Consider the following 13,054-nt stretch of genomic DNA (forward strand, 5'->3'; position numbering starts at 1 on the left):
CATGTCTTTAAAAAAAGGCATTTTGGTGGTTTTATATGAACAGGACATAATCATGGGGTTTCATGGGCAACATTGCAAAGAAACAAAGAAAATTCCTTTGCACCCCATAAGAGACCACAGAAATGTATGCACCAAAATATAAAACATACAAAACAAAAAAACAAACCAAACAACAGGTTCACAGCCTAAGCCCTTACAAAAACAGGGACACTCCCTGCCCCAAATACATACACCAAATACAAATACACACCAAAAATTTTCTCACTTGTTCACGCAAATGCATGAACACATGCAGGCAGAAATGTGCCCAAACAAAAACACACACAGAGTAGAGATAAAAACACACACATAAGCTGCAGCTGCTGTACTTTGTTTATTGTGGCAGCCACTGTCAGAGAGTTCCGGTTTCCTCAGTGGCTTTCTTTTCCTCGGTGCCTTCCTGCCCCCCTCTCTGTTCCCTGCCTCTTGCTCTCCATCTTGCCTTTCTGCTGGGGTTGGCAGGGCTCGGTTGGCAGCCCCTCAGCGACTCAGTCAGGTGGGGTAAGTCCTGGGGGTGGGGGGTGGGGCAAGCAGGCCTGGATCCTGTCCCCAGGGCCTCATTCCTCCATAGTCCTGTGTGCATTGCTGGGTGTGGTGTCCGTGGTCTGGCCTCATCTAGGGAGAGGGAAAGCAGGTGGTGAAAGGGACAGAGACCTGGGTTCTAATTCTACCTCTCCTATTCACTTGCTCTGTGAAGGGCCTGGAAGGTCCCTAAAAGGGGTCCCTGCTCCATCTTATGGGAGGTTGTGAGAATTTTTTAATGTTCTTGTGCCTCAGTTTCTGCCTCTTTAAAATGGGATCATATTGGAACCTGCCTCAGAAGGTTGCTATAAGGATAAAATAAATTAATACAGGGGAAATCCTTGGCCTGACCTTCTCTGGCTTTAGTTTCTCTGTCTGTAAACCAAATTTCTGTCCATGATGGAAAGGTTCTGTTTTCCCCCTTTGCTCTGGTCACTAGGAAACCCAGAGCCAAACGTATGTCTCATTTTATTCTATGTTGAGGCAGCAGTTCTCTGATCCCTCCCTCCTCCCACCCAAACACACACGCTCAGGCCTGTCCTTTCAAGGCAGAGGCCCCGTGTAGGCTCTCTGGGCCCCCTGACTTCTTACCTCCAGCTCCATCTCAGCGCCGTGCCCCTCGCTTTTTCCTCTCCGATCTCTGGAGCTTGGTCACCAGCTTCCTCTCGTGCCCACCAGGGCTGGGGCGGTTGGTGTTGGTGGCAGCTTCTTTCTTGGTGCGACCTTTCCGGCCTCCACCTCCTGTAGCCAAGGCAGGAGTCAGAGGTGAAGTGTGCAGAGGCCTCAGAGAAGAGGCAGGTGGTCAGGGCTACAGAGGTGGAAACAGCGGGAGACTGGGGGCGGTGGGGGGGGCACCATGGAGCTTTGGGGCAGGCACAGCCAGCCAGCTGTTTCCCCATCTGTGACATGAGGGACCCCACTGTGTGTAAGGTTATTAGAAGGGGGTGACCTGAAGGGTCAAGGGAACAGGCTGGCCAGAAGAGGACAGGGTGGGGGAGAAGCCCCAGAGGAGGCGGGCGGTGGAAGGACCAGGAAGTGGACAGAGTGGCTTACCCAGGTAGGAGTGGGCCAGGCTGTACAGGTCGTACTCATCCAGGCTGGGGTCCTCGTCCTCGGGGCCTGTTGGCTGCTGGGAGGGGCTGGCTGCTCGAGGGGAGGTGGCCGTCATGTCCGGCTTGCTCTCGTTGTCTCTCCTTGTCTCTCGTCGTCTTCCAGAGCTTTGTGTCTGGTTTCCTGACCAAGTGGCTCTCCTCTCCCACTCCACTCGCCCCAACGTACGAGGCTCCTCCTCAGACCACAGTCGGGCTCCAGCCCCTCAGGCTCTGTCTGATGCAATCTGGCCCTGGCCCAGAGCCCAGCCCAGCAAACACCAGTCCTGAGAGGGGAAGAGAGTTGGTCCTGTGAGTCCCAGCCCCCCTCACCTCCTCCCTCGCCCAGCTGGGTGTTTTCCACAGAGATCCCCGCCCCTCTCAGGAGGAGGGAAGAGGCAGGTCCAGGTGTAAACAGTCCTTGGGATCACGGCCAACAGGTCGCATGCCCCTCCTGGGCCTGGGGTCATGGCCACAGGGGTGATCTCCCCACCCCAATTCTGGCTCAGATTCAGGGCATGACAAAGGAGGGGGCGGGGACTGCTATGTGCAGATCATTTGTCTCTGCCCTGTCACACCCAATGCCCCTTTGGAACGGGGTCCCAGAGAAGGAGGCTGCAGAGTGGCTGAGAGTGCAGACTGTAGAGCCAGATGCCCCTGGTGCGAACCCTGATCCTACTTCCTATGACCTTGGACAAGTCACTTCACCTCTCTGTGCCTCGGATGATGATAATAATGTACTTCCTAGAGCTGGGGAGAGAATCAGATGAGCTAATACGTGTAAAGGCCCTTGCCACAGTGCCTGGCACAGAGTAAGCTCCACACCAGGATTCATCACAGAGCTGCGAAAACACCCAGTGTAGTTTTGTGTAGTCCTCACGGTAACACAAAGGAGACAGAAAAGGAAATTAATTTATAATAAAACAATACACATTTCAAAACATGGATATACTGAAGTAGAAGACATAATGAGGTAAACAGATGTTTGTACTTCCTTAATATGAGTTAGTAAGAATTTAAGGTTAAGTGTGAATTTAATAGGAATTTGTATGATTTTGTTTTCTTCAACATGCCATTGCTGGCTTGAAAGGAATTAGTATAAATTGTTTTTTTGAGACAGGGTCTCGCTGTGTTGCCCATGCTAGAGTGCAGTGGCATCATCATAGCTCACAGCAACCTCAAACTCCCGGGCTCAAGCGATCCTCCTGCCTCAGCCTCCCGAGTAACTGGGACTACAGGTACACCACCATGTCTGGCTGGAATTAGTATGAATTTTAAGTTCAGAAAATAAAACCATGAAGATGGAACATTCCACTCTTGTCTGAAGGATCTGAACTGGGTGAGTCACGTTGGGCTAGAGAGGTCACACCTTTGGTTGCCCACTCATTTTATCTGCTCTGCAATCTTGGGACAGGGAGGTAGGCAGACAAAACTTTCCACTTCTTTTTATTTTAACTCTAGTTTCCAACAAAACAGGACCTTCTCAGGCCAGGACAGATGTTAATTTTCTACTCACACCCCACTTTGTTTTGAGCCCACAAAACCCGTCCACCTCGGTGCTCGCTGAACTCCATCCCTCCCCCAAACCCTGTTAACAGCCCAGTCTCGTCCTTTGTTTAACAAGAAGCTGCACTTCTGCTTACGTTACTCCCTTGCCTGAACCAGAATTAAATTTAGCTTTTGTTTTCCAGATTTGGGTGATTGTGTGATTTGTGAAATGAAAGGGAAGACAGAAGGACACATGGATAACAACAGAATTGGGATGATAATAACAAACCAGACGATAAGAAAAGAGGAAAACAATCTTAATTTAAACAAAGATAATACGTCCAGACAAATTAAGGTGAAGAAAATGAGGAGATAGGTGTTCTTGGATAGTGGTGGGCTTCATCGCCGAGTGCAGCAAAATAATTCCTCTCTCGTGACGTACGATGTGGTTAGGTTCTAGGCCTGGGCAATTACAAATAACCTTTTTACCTTCATGAATGTCTATCGGGACCGCCAAATGCTGTGCAGAATGTGGGACTGTCCTGACCTTTTTCTGTCCCACCCGTTACTGTGACGACTGTAATCACCCCCGCAAATTCCCAAGATTCCCGCTAGGGGGCAGTGCTGGCCTTGCCACCAGGCCACCGTGGTGACTAGCTGAGAGGCCTTGGGCACAGCTCAGTTTCAGTTTGCTCATCTGAAAAGGGAGGGCGATGACAGCACCCACTCGTGGAAGGGCTTAACCTAGAGCCAGGCACGCGGTGTGCCGTTTTCGACCCATTCTTCAAAGAAGGAAAACCGAGCCCCAGTTCCAGGGCTTGTTCTAAGCACAGCTAGCCAGACACTGGCAAAGGTCTGGGATCCCTCCTCCCCTTCCAGCCTCCCTTCCCGAATAGTTAGTGGTGCCTGCTTTGGCCCAGACCCAGTGTTGAGGACACAGAGAACTACATGTGACCTGCACCTTCTGGAAGCTCCGTGCAATGGAGGAGGCAGGTGTTTAGCACGTCAGTGCACATTCCTGCCCAAAATACCACACACACCTCTAATTTTCCTTTATCCCATTAACCTGATTTTCTTTTACTTTCTTCATAGCATTGAGTTATCACTAACTGAAAGTATCTTTTTCTATTTGTTAACTTCTCTATTATTTGTCTCCACTTGAATGCAACCACTGGTTTGGTTTAGTTCGTGGTTACAGGAGTAGGCTCTAGAGCCGGGCTACCTGGGTCCAAAGTTTGGTTCTATCCCTCGTTAGCTACATGTCCTTAGACAAATCACTCAGCCTCTCTGTGCCTTGGTTTCCTCATTTGTAAAATGAGAATTAATAATAGTACCTACCTGGTGGGGTTGTTGTGAGAAGTAAAAGACCAATTCTGATAAAGGCTTAGCACAGTGCCTTTGATTATCATCATTTTATCATTGTATCCTCTGTGCTTGGCACTCAGAGCTCAGTAAGTGACTAACTGAATACACGAAGCTTTGCTAGGATCAGTATTGCCTGTTCAGCTTCCCGATGCTCTGCTCCGAGGAAACTGAGAGGCCCAATCCTAGTCCCACAGAGGACAGTGAAGACACTGTGATCGTTTGCCATGAAGCCAGGGAAGGTCTCTCTGGCCTTGATCTTGCAGGTGCTAGAAGAAGGAAGCCCAGACCCTGGGGGGAGGGATGGGCAGAGGGAGGTGGCCAAGAGAAGGGACTTCTGGGACCCATCTGGCATGGACCAATAGTACCCAAAAGGTGACTTAATGGGAAAAGTCAGGAGGTGTGTTTTCCCATCCTCTAGCTTCCAGGTGTGTGTATAATCAGCCACAAGGAAATTTATTTTCTTTCTTCTTGTGATTATACCTTCATGACATTCTGGGAGGTTACCAGGCATACCTATTACAACCCAGCACCATCAGCCTGGAGTAAACACAGGGGCCAGAGAGCTCCCAGGAGGGCACCTAACCCAGCTGGGGCTGGGGAGAGGATCAGGGCAGACTTCCTGGAGGAGGTAAAGTTTGAACAAGAATTCTGATTGTGGGAAAGAGCAAGACACACCCATTCCAGAAGTTAAACCTTCTAAATCAGGAATGCCTGGATAGACTGAGGGATGTGCCGAAGTCACTAGCTCAAAGTCACAAGCTTTCCAGGCTATAGGCAGGACGTGTAATGTGGTGACATCACTGTGTACCAAGGGGACAGAGAAGCCTAAAATGAGGTTAAACAAGATGTATCTGTATGACTTCACAGTCCCAGTCCAGAGAAACCATCAAATCTGGCAGCTGCACTTGGAATTTTTCTTGGCTGTGTGATTTCATCATCTTGAATATAAATGGATGCTGTCTTTAATGGATGGTTTGGAAATATTGATAAGATTTTGAAATGTGCATCCCCCCGATATTGCAGTTCCACTTTCAGGAGTCTCCTACGGAAATGCTCCCGGGTGAGTAAAGAGGAGCGTACGAGGAGGCTCACCGAAGACTTGTTTTTCGCAGGGAAAGTACTGCAGGCAGTCAGCACCCTGGAGATAAGCTGTATCTCTGACTCTGATGACAAAGGTCCAAAATACATTGTTAAATGAAAAAAAGCAGGCTGCAGAACATTATATGTACTATAATTCTATTTTTGCATTAAATTTATTGAAATAATATAGGTAACACTGAGTAATACATTGTTTTCAGCATAATATAGGTGTCATACATTTCTCCTGGTAACCAAAAAACATACCCAGATAAAACACAACAGTAGAAGAATCTAGAATAATAAATTCTGGCCCTGAGGCTCCAGGGGGATGCTATCTGGAGGACATGGCCGCTTCCTGCTTACCCCCAGCGATGCTAACTCTAAAGCAGTTCATGAGAAGGCAGCAAGTTCTCTTCCTCTACAGAAGAGGTTTGCAAGCAATTTGGCAAGTTCCAAATGACTCTGATTGCAAATACCTGAAGGACTGGGCAAGGGAAGAATTCAAAAGAAAGAAAAGTGCCACAAAAGAGGATACAATCCGGATGATGATTACTCAAGGCAATATGTAGCTCAAAGAGTTAGAAAAAACACTTGCTTCAGCAAAGTCTTAACTGTAGAATTATCCTGAAGGATTTTTCAAAGTCTCCATGCATTTTGTTGAGTTTGGACTTAACAGTGGGCAGCCCCAAACCAAGTCTTAGTGTTTGTATGTATAGTATTTGGTCAACATGTCAGAAGATGGAGCACAGTGTGTCATCAAAAGCAAAGGGAAGTACATCAAAACAATTGCCTTAGCACAGAAAAACGTACCCTTAGTTTTGAAAAGTTTCTTGATGTGACAGTTTTTGAAAGAAACAAACACTGCTATAAAAATGGCCAGTTAGCACATGAAAAGATGCCCAACACAGTTAATCATCAGAGAAATGAAAATCAAAACCACAATGAAATATTTCCCAGAATGGCTATAATTAAAAAGGGTGAAGATGTGGAGAAACTGGAACCCTCATAAGTTGCTGGTGGGAATGTAAAATGGTGCAACCACCTTGGAAAACAGACTATGAGTTCTTCAAAAGGAATTCTAAACATAGAGTTGCCATACAATTTAGCAATTCTACTCCTAGGTCTATAACCAGTATTTGGCAATAGAAAAAAATGAGGGACTAACACATTCTACACATGGATGAACTTTGAAAATATTGTCAGGTGAAAGAAGCCAGTCACAAAAGATCACAAATTATGTGACTCCATTTATATGATCCAGAGTAAGCAGAAAAATTAGTGGTTGCCTAATGCTGGAATGGAGAGTAACTGCCAATGGGTGTGGGATTTCTTTTCAGAGTGATGAACATATCCTACAGTTAGATTGTGGTGCTGGTTGCACACAATTTGAGTATACTTAAATCCATTGAGTTGAACATTTTAAAGTACAGTATACAAGTTATATCTCAATAAAACTGTTTTGAAAAACTATGAGATGTAGAACTGGAGGTATACCAACCCCAGGAGATACCCTGGAACTTTCTTGAAAAATCCTTCTGCATTACTCCTCAGGGTTGTTGAGATATGTTCTTTAGATGTGTCATCGTTTTTGATAGAGGATTCCCCAAAAACATCACTACTGGGAATCTGGATCTTTGTTGGAAAGAAAAGAGATACAGAAACTTAATGAACACATTGATACACTTACCAAAAAGAAGAGGGAAGACTTTAGGCAACTTCTGCGTGAAACCTCTGTGATTACCTTAACATCCATATGGAAAGAATTAAAAAAAAATCATTACAGAAGATCCTCTGTACATTCAGTTCTCCAGTGATAGGAAAAAATAGAGAATTTGAAGAATATATCAGAGACAGATATATCACAACCAAAGTTGACATCAGGACACTTTTGAAAGAAACGAAATTTATAATATAAAATCAATTTAGTGAAAGATGTGAAAGTGAAAGCTTGTGGAAGATGTTGGGATTGGCAGTCCTGCAAACTGAAGTTCTCTGTTCATCAACAGAACAGAGCTAATCTAAGAGTCTGACCAGCACTGGAAAGACAGAGACAAAATTTTGCAGAATGATAAACGATACCCAATACTGGACTATGTGCCAGAAGAGAGGCATAAACTGGCAGTGGCATATGCTGATAACCTAGAATGCCAGGCTCCATCCCCGTCTCCTAGAGCCTCAGAGCCCACAAGGCAAAATAATTCTGTGTACTCTTCCATGAAGGTAATCTACTAACTTGAAATGATTTCATAAGCCAATTTTCAGGTTTTTATACAAATACACATTAGTCAACCTATTGCAAAATGATCTGACGAATAGGAGAAGCATTTGTGAAGTTTTTGAACAGAGAATGCTTTGGAAATATTTTTCTTTGTGTAACATGATTGACATACTTTAATATAGACTATCTCTAGTAAATTTAAAATCTTGAAACTAAAAAAAAAAATCATCCTTTTATGAGGTGCAGAAGTTGGTGACTTTTAGCGATGTTCTTCCTAACAGTGGTATACATGAAGAGTTCCAAAGAGCATGTGTCGGCCGGCCCGGTAGCTCCCCCCTGTTATCCCAGCACTTTGGGAGGCTCAGGGGAGGATTGCTTGAGGCCAGGAGTTCAAGACCAGCCTAGGCAACATAGCGAGACCCCGTCTCTACAAAAAGTACAGAAAAACTTAGCCAGGCGTGGTGGTGTGTACTGGTAGTCCCACGTACTCGGGAGGCTGACGCGGGAGGATCCCTTGAGCCCAGGAGTTTGAGTTACAGTGAACTATGATGATAGCACTGCACTCCAGCCTGTGCAACAGAGGGAGACCTCTCTCTAAAAAAAAAAGAAAATGAGCATATGTGGTTTGCAAGATGCAAATACCACAGACTCCGAGAAAGCCCAAGTTCAGGTTTGTTTTGTTTTTTTTTTTTAAGCAGGTAAAACACTGAAAATTGAATTATCTTCCAGAGACTAAGATTACTGTAATGGACATGCTTTTATCTTCATCTCTAAAGAACTGTTTAATTTGTTTACTTATAGGCTTTGATTATCCCCTCTGAAGTCTTGTTGTTTAGCCAAGTCTTGTTTAGCCTAAGATTTACTTAGCAATTTCTTCTCAGGTATGGAACCACAGTCATTAAGATGTTGGCCAGAATAGAACTGCTGGTGAAACATTTTATTCATCATGAAGTGATCTTTATCAGTATTCTGGATTAGACAACAAATTACTTTTCTGGGTGTTCCCTGAAAACTATACTCCTGCTTGAACATTAAACTTTTGTTCCTAAGTTTTAATATTCAGATGTTTGAATGTTCAGTATATGTATTTGAACTACAATAAGTCAATCCTTTTATTTTATTTTATTTTTGAGACAGAGTCTCACTCTCTTGCCTGTGCTAGAGCGCCATGGTGTCAGCCTAGCTCACAGCAACCTCAAACTCCTGGGCTCAAGCGATCCTCCTGCCTCAGCCTCCCGAGTAGCTGGGACTACAGGCATGCGCCACCATGCCCAGCTAATTTTTTCTATTTTTAGTTGTTTGGCTAATTTCTTTCTATTTTTAGTAGAGACGGGGTCTCGCTCTTGCTCAGGCTGGTCTCGAACTCCTGAGCTCAAGCGATCCTCCCACTTCGGCCTCCCAGAGTGCTAGGATTACAGGCATGAGCCACTGTGCCCAGCCTCGATCCTTTTATATTAAAAAAAATAGAATAATAGGCCGGGCGCGGTGGCTCACGCCTGTAATCCTAGCACTCTGGGAGGCCGAGGTGGGCGGATCGTTTGAGCTCAGGAGTTCGAGACCAGCCTGAGCAAGAGCGAGACCCCATCTCTACTAAAAATAGAAAGAAATTATATGGACAGCTAAAATATATATATAGAAAAAATTAGCCGGGCATGGTGGTGCATGCCTGTAGTCCCAGCTACTCGGGAGGCTGAGACAGGAGGATCGCTTGAGCTCAGGAGTTTGAGGTTGCTGTGAGCTAGGCTAACGCCACGGCACTCACTCTAGCCTGGGCAACAGAGTGAGACTCTGTCTCAAAAAAAAAAAAAATAGAATAATAAATTCTATTACTGAAGTCTCCCTACACATCAGCAAACCCAACCCCATTTTACAGATGAGGAAATTAAACCCCATTTAACAGAAAAGGAAAGTAAGGACCAGAGAGGCTAGCATTCTCCAGCCTACAAATGTTTAGAGTACTAACCATATGCCAGTCATGTGCTTGGTGCTGGGATATAAAAGTAAACAGAACACAATACCTGCACTCCAGCTTGTCCAACAGGCAGAAAATTATCACACAGCTTAATAAGTAATGCAAGAAAGACACGTTCAAGCTGCACAGTGTAAAAATCCAGGTTTGGGAGCAACTCCCAGAGAAAGTAAGGTGTGAGCTGACCTGGGAAGGATGAGCAGAAGTCAGATAGACCAGGCGGTCACACAGCAGTGTCCCAGGAAGGCCAAAATTAGGGAGAGTATAGTGCATTTAGTTAACCAAAGGAGTTCGAGTACAAGGCAATTCTAGTCATGGGTTTAAGGAGAAAATAGCATCCTGACCCCCAGTTCAGTGCTGTTTTTAAAATACTTCCTGTTTCACTAGGTCTATTGACAAGTAAGTAATGATTCAGCACATTTATTAACACTCTTGCATAGAGAAAGAAAAGGAAACACAGATGGCTAGTGCTTACCCAGGTGTAGATATTTAGATTTTCCAAACCCTCTTGCTTAAAATGTTTCCTTACAGAAATAGTTACTTCATAATGTTGATTTTCCTTTAAGCTAAAATTTTTATAGCAATTGGGTCATGCCATAAAACTCTTAAATATCTGGAATAAGGGAACATTTTGTGGGGACAGGCAGTGGGGAGCATCCGCACCCACTGAGTGCAGGCAATAATGTGGTTATTGTATGTAGGGAACTTATTAATTAGCAATTAAACTGATCTAAGTCTTTCTTTTCATTATCACTATCAATTCTCAACAATGTCAGTCATTAATAAAACACGCCTCCCTGCCACAGGAAACTGCTCCTACAGAACTAAACTTACCTGCACATGGATAAAAAACAGAACCCAAACAGGCTTTGGAAATATCTGAGATACCCATATTAGCCACTGATTCAGCTCTTGTCACCACATATTCTGCATTCAGTTTCGTTTTGTAAACGTAGTTTGGCTAGTCAAGATCATACACAAAAAAACGCCAATGAAGATTCTCATCTCAAGACGCAAATCTGTTTCCAGCAGGAGCCACTGTTGTCTGATGTCCCGTGCTGTCTGTCGCTTCTGCATTCCCAGGTTCACCAGCAGCAGCAATCCTGGGCATCTTCTCCGCTGGACCATCTGGCACGTGCCCGTGGGGTCAACACAGAGCACTCTTTAATGTCCAGCTGTATGTAGAAAAACCAGGTGGGCAACATCACACTGTAACTTTTGGTGAAGGCTTCCAGGGCAGGATAACAATCCAGGTTGCATAGGCTCTAGGTGACTTTCTGTGTGACCACTCCTGGACGGTCGGCTTCTGGAGGGCCCGATGGGGCTGGTGTTCAAAGGTGGACTTCTGAGGAAGGTCAAGAGGCTCCCAGGAGTCAGTCAGGGTGATCTTTGAGCTCTGCTTGGTGCCTTATCCAATGCGAAACACCGGTCAATCCTCATAGAGAAGTTGTATTTATTCTCTCGCAGGGCAGGAGCGCCTTCCTGGCACCTTGCCCTGCGCACGCTGGTTGGGCAGGTGGTTGGAGAGCCGGTGCCATTGGGGAGCGGGTACCACAGGGGCGATGCCCAGGACCCCAGGGACCGGGAAGGAAGCACACCCCAATGTCACTGTCCACCCCGGAGGGCGAGCCAGAGCCCAACTCGGCCTTGCACTGCACAGGAGCTAGCAGCGGCGCATCAAACTCACCAAACTCACCACAGTGGTTATATCCTAGACTGGGATTACGGCGAACTTTTACCTCGTATATTGTAGATTCCAGATCTCTGCAATGTTTGACTTTTTTGCAATGTCTATCTAGTTGATAGGCAGAAAAAAATGCAATGTTTAAGAGTTAATGTGTTGCATCATCTTCCTCCCTTGGATTCCCTGCATACTATGCCACCTTCTGGCCATAATAAGGCTTCTGTATGCCTCCGAGACAAAAACCATTAAATCGTGAATAGTTACAATTTCCCTGACCTGCCTGCCATGTCTGATCCTGCCCGAGAGACTTTTGTTTTGTTCAAATGGGCGATGGCTGGGCATGAACAGGTACGAGGTGAGAGATGTGTGGCTGGCTTTACTTAGAAGGTGCCAGAAGCCCCCAAGCAGAAAGAGGATTTTGAAGGGGGAGAAAGAAGAGAGGAGGGAGAGATGTGAGCTTTGCCCTCAACAGTAGAACTCAGAAGGGAGGGTATTTGTAAAAAGGATTGTTAGGAAGTTATGATTTTTTTTTTTTTTTTTTGAGACAGAGTCTCACTCTGTTGCCCGGGCTAGAGTGAGTGCCGTGGCGTCAGCCTAGCTCACAGCAACCTCAAACTCCTGGGCTCAAGCGATCCTCCTGCCTCAGCCTCCCGAGTAGCTGGGACTACAGGCATGAGCCACCATGCCCGGCTAATTTTTTTGTATATATATATTTTAGTTGTCCATATAATTTCTTTCTATTTTTTAGTAGAGACGGGGGGTCTCACTCTTGCTCAGGCTGGTCTTGAACTCCTGACCTCGAGCGATCCACCCGCCTCGGCCTCCCAGAGTGCTAGGATTACAGGCGTGAGCCACCGCGCCCGGCCAGAAGTTATGATATTTTGAAGCGTTTCAGGTTTGGGGAGAAAAAAAGAAAAAGTAAAACATAAAAAAAAAAAGAAAGGAAAGGAAAGGAAAGAAGAGGAAAGGAAAAGAAAAGGAAAGAAGAGAGGAAAGGAGAGGAAAGGAAGAGGAAAAAAAGAAGTTATGCTATGTAATGTCCTCCTTGGTATCCTCAAGAGACCTTCAGTAAATACCCCTGTGACTTTTCAGGATTCTTTGGGAAAGGATTTCAGAAGTAACGGCCTGAGGCAATGAAATCTAAGGAGAGAACAGGAAGGCCTAGATTTCTTTGCCCTGTTGTGGCTTTCCCAGGGAAAGGGAGTATTCGGGTCAGCTCCACTGTGACGGATGTGAGCCTCTTCCCAGGTAACTCAGGGGGCTCGTGGTTTATGTCTCATTCTCTTGTAAGTTGCATCAGTGGAAATCTATCCTGAGAGGTTGCTGCTGGAATGAACCTTCTGATCCTGCAAAGCTGAAGACCAAACTCTATAGCACCAAGACGTTGCCGCCTCCATGGCCCTCCCTGAGCAGAGATAACACCTTCATTTCTCTTTAACAAAAATTTTTTTAAAAATTTTATAGAGATGGGGTCTCACTGTATTGCCCAGGCTGGTTTCAAACTCCTGGCCTCAAGTGATCCTCCCACCTTGGCCTCCCAAAGTGCTGGGATTATAGGCAGGAGCCACCTTAACCAACCTCATTTAACAAATGTTTATATT

At 45.6% G+C, this 13,054-nt stretch overlaps 1 protein-coding gene across 1 annotated transcript; it reads right to left on the bottom strand.

Moving 5' to 3' along the window:
• Window positions 1–366: 366 nt before the first annotated feature.
• On the bottom strand, window positions 367–1,937 carry NUPR1 (nuclear protein 1, transcriptional regulator). Its single transcript, XM_069486145.1, has 3 exons — window positions 1,615–1,937; window positions 1,153–1,302; window positions 367–654 (listed from the first exon to the last, which is right to left on the bottom strand). Exons 1-2 carry the CDS (start codon window positions 1,727–1,729, stop codon window positions 1,166–1,168), a joined length of 252 nt encoding a protein of 83 aa, XP_069342246.1. The 5' UTR covers window positions 1,730–1,937; the 3' UTR covers window positions 367–654; window positions 1,153–1,165.
• Between the last annotated feature and the right edge of the window lie 11,117 nt (window positions 1,938–13,054).

The sequence above is a fragment of the Eulemur rufifrons genome, chromosome 14, assembly GCF_041146395.1.
Source record: "Eulemur rufifrons isolate Redbay chromosome 14, OSU_ERuf_1, whole genome shotgun sequence".
Taxonomy (NCBI): domain Eukaryota; kingdom Metazoa; phylum Chordata; class Mammalia; order Primates; family Lemuridae; genus Eulemur; species Eulemur rufifrons.

Bases quoted from the DNA above. Each gene is read 5' to 3' on its own strand.
- NUPR1 (XM_069486145.1), bottom strand. From the start codon at position 1,729: ATGACGGCCACCTCCCCTCGAGCAGCCAGCCCCTCCCAGCAGCCAACA. The intron at 1,303-1,614 runs GTAAGCCACTCT...CCTTGGCTACAG, and splicing joins CCTGGCCCACTCCTACCTGG to GAGGTGGAGGCCGGAAAGGT.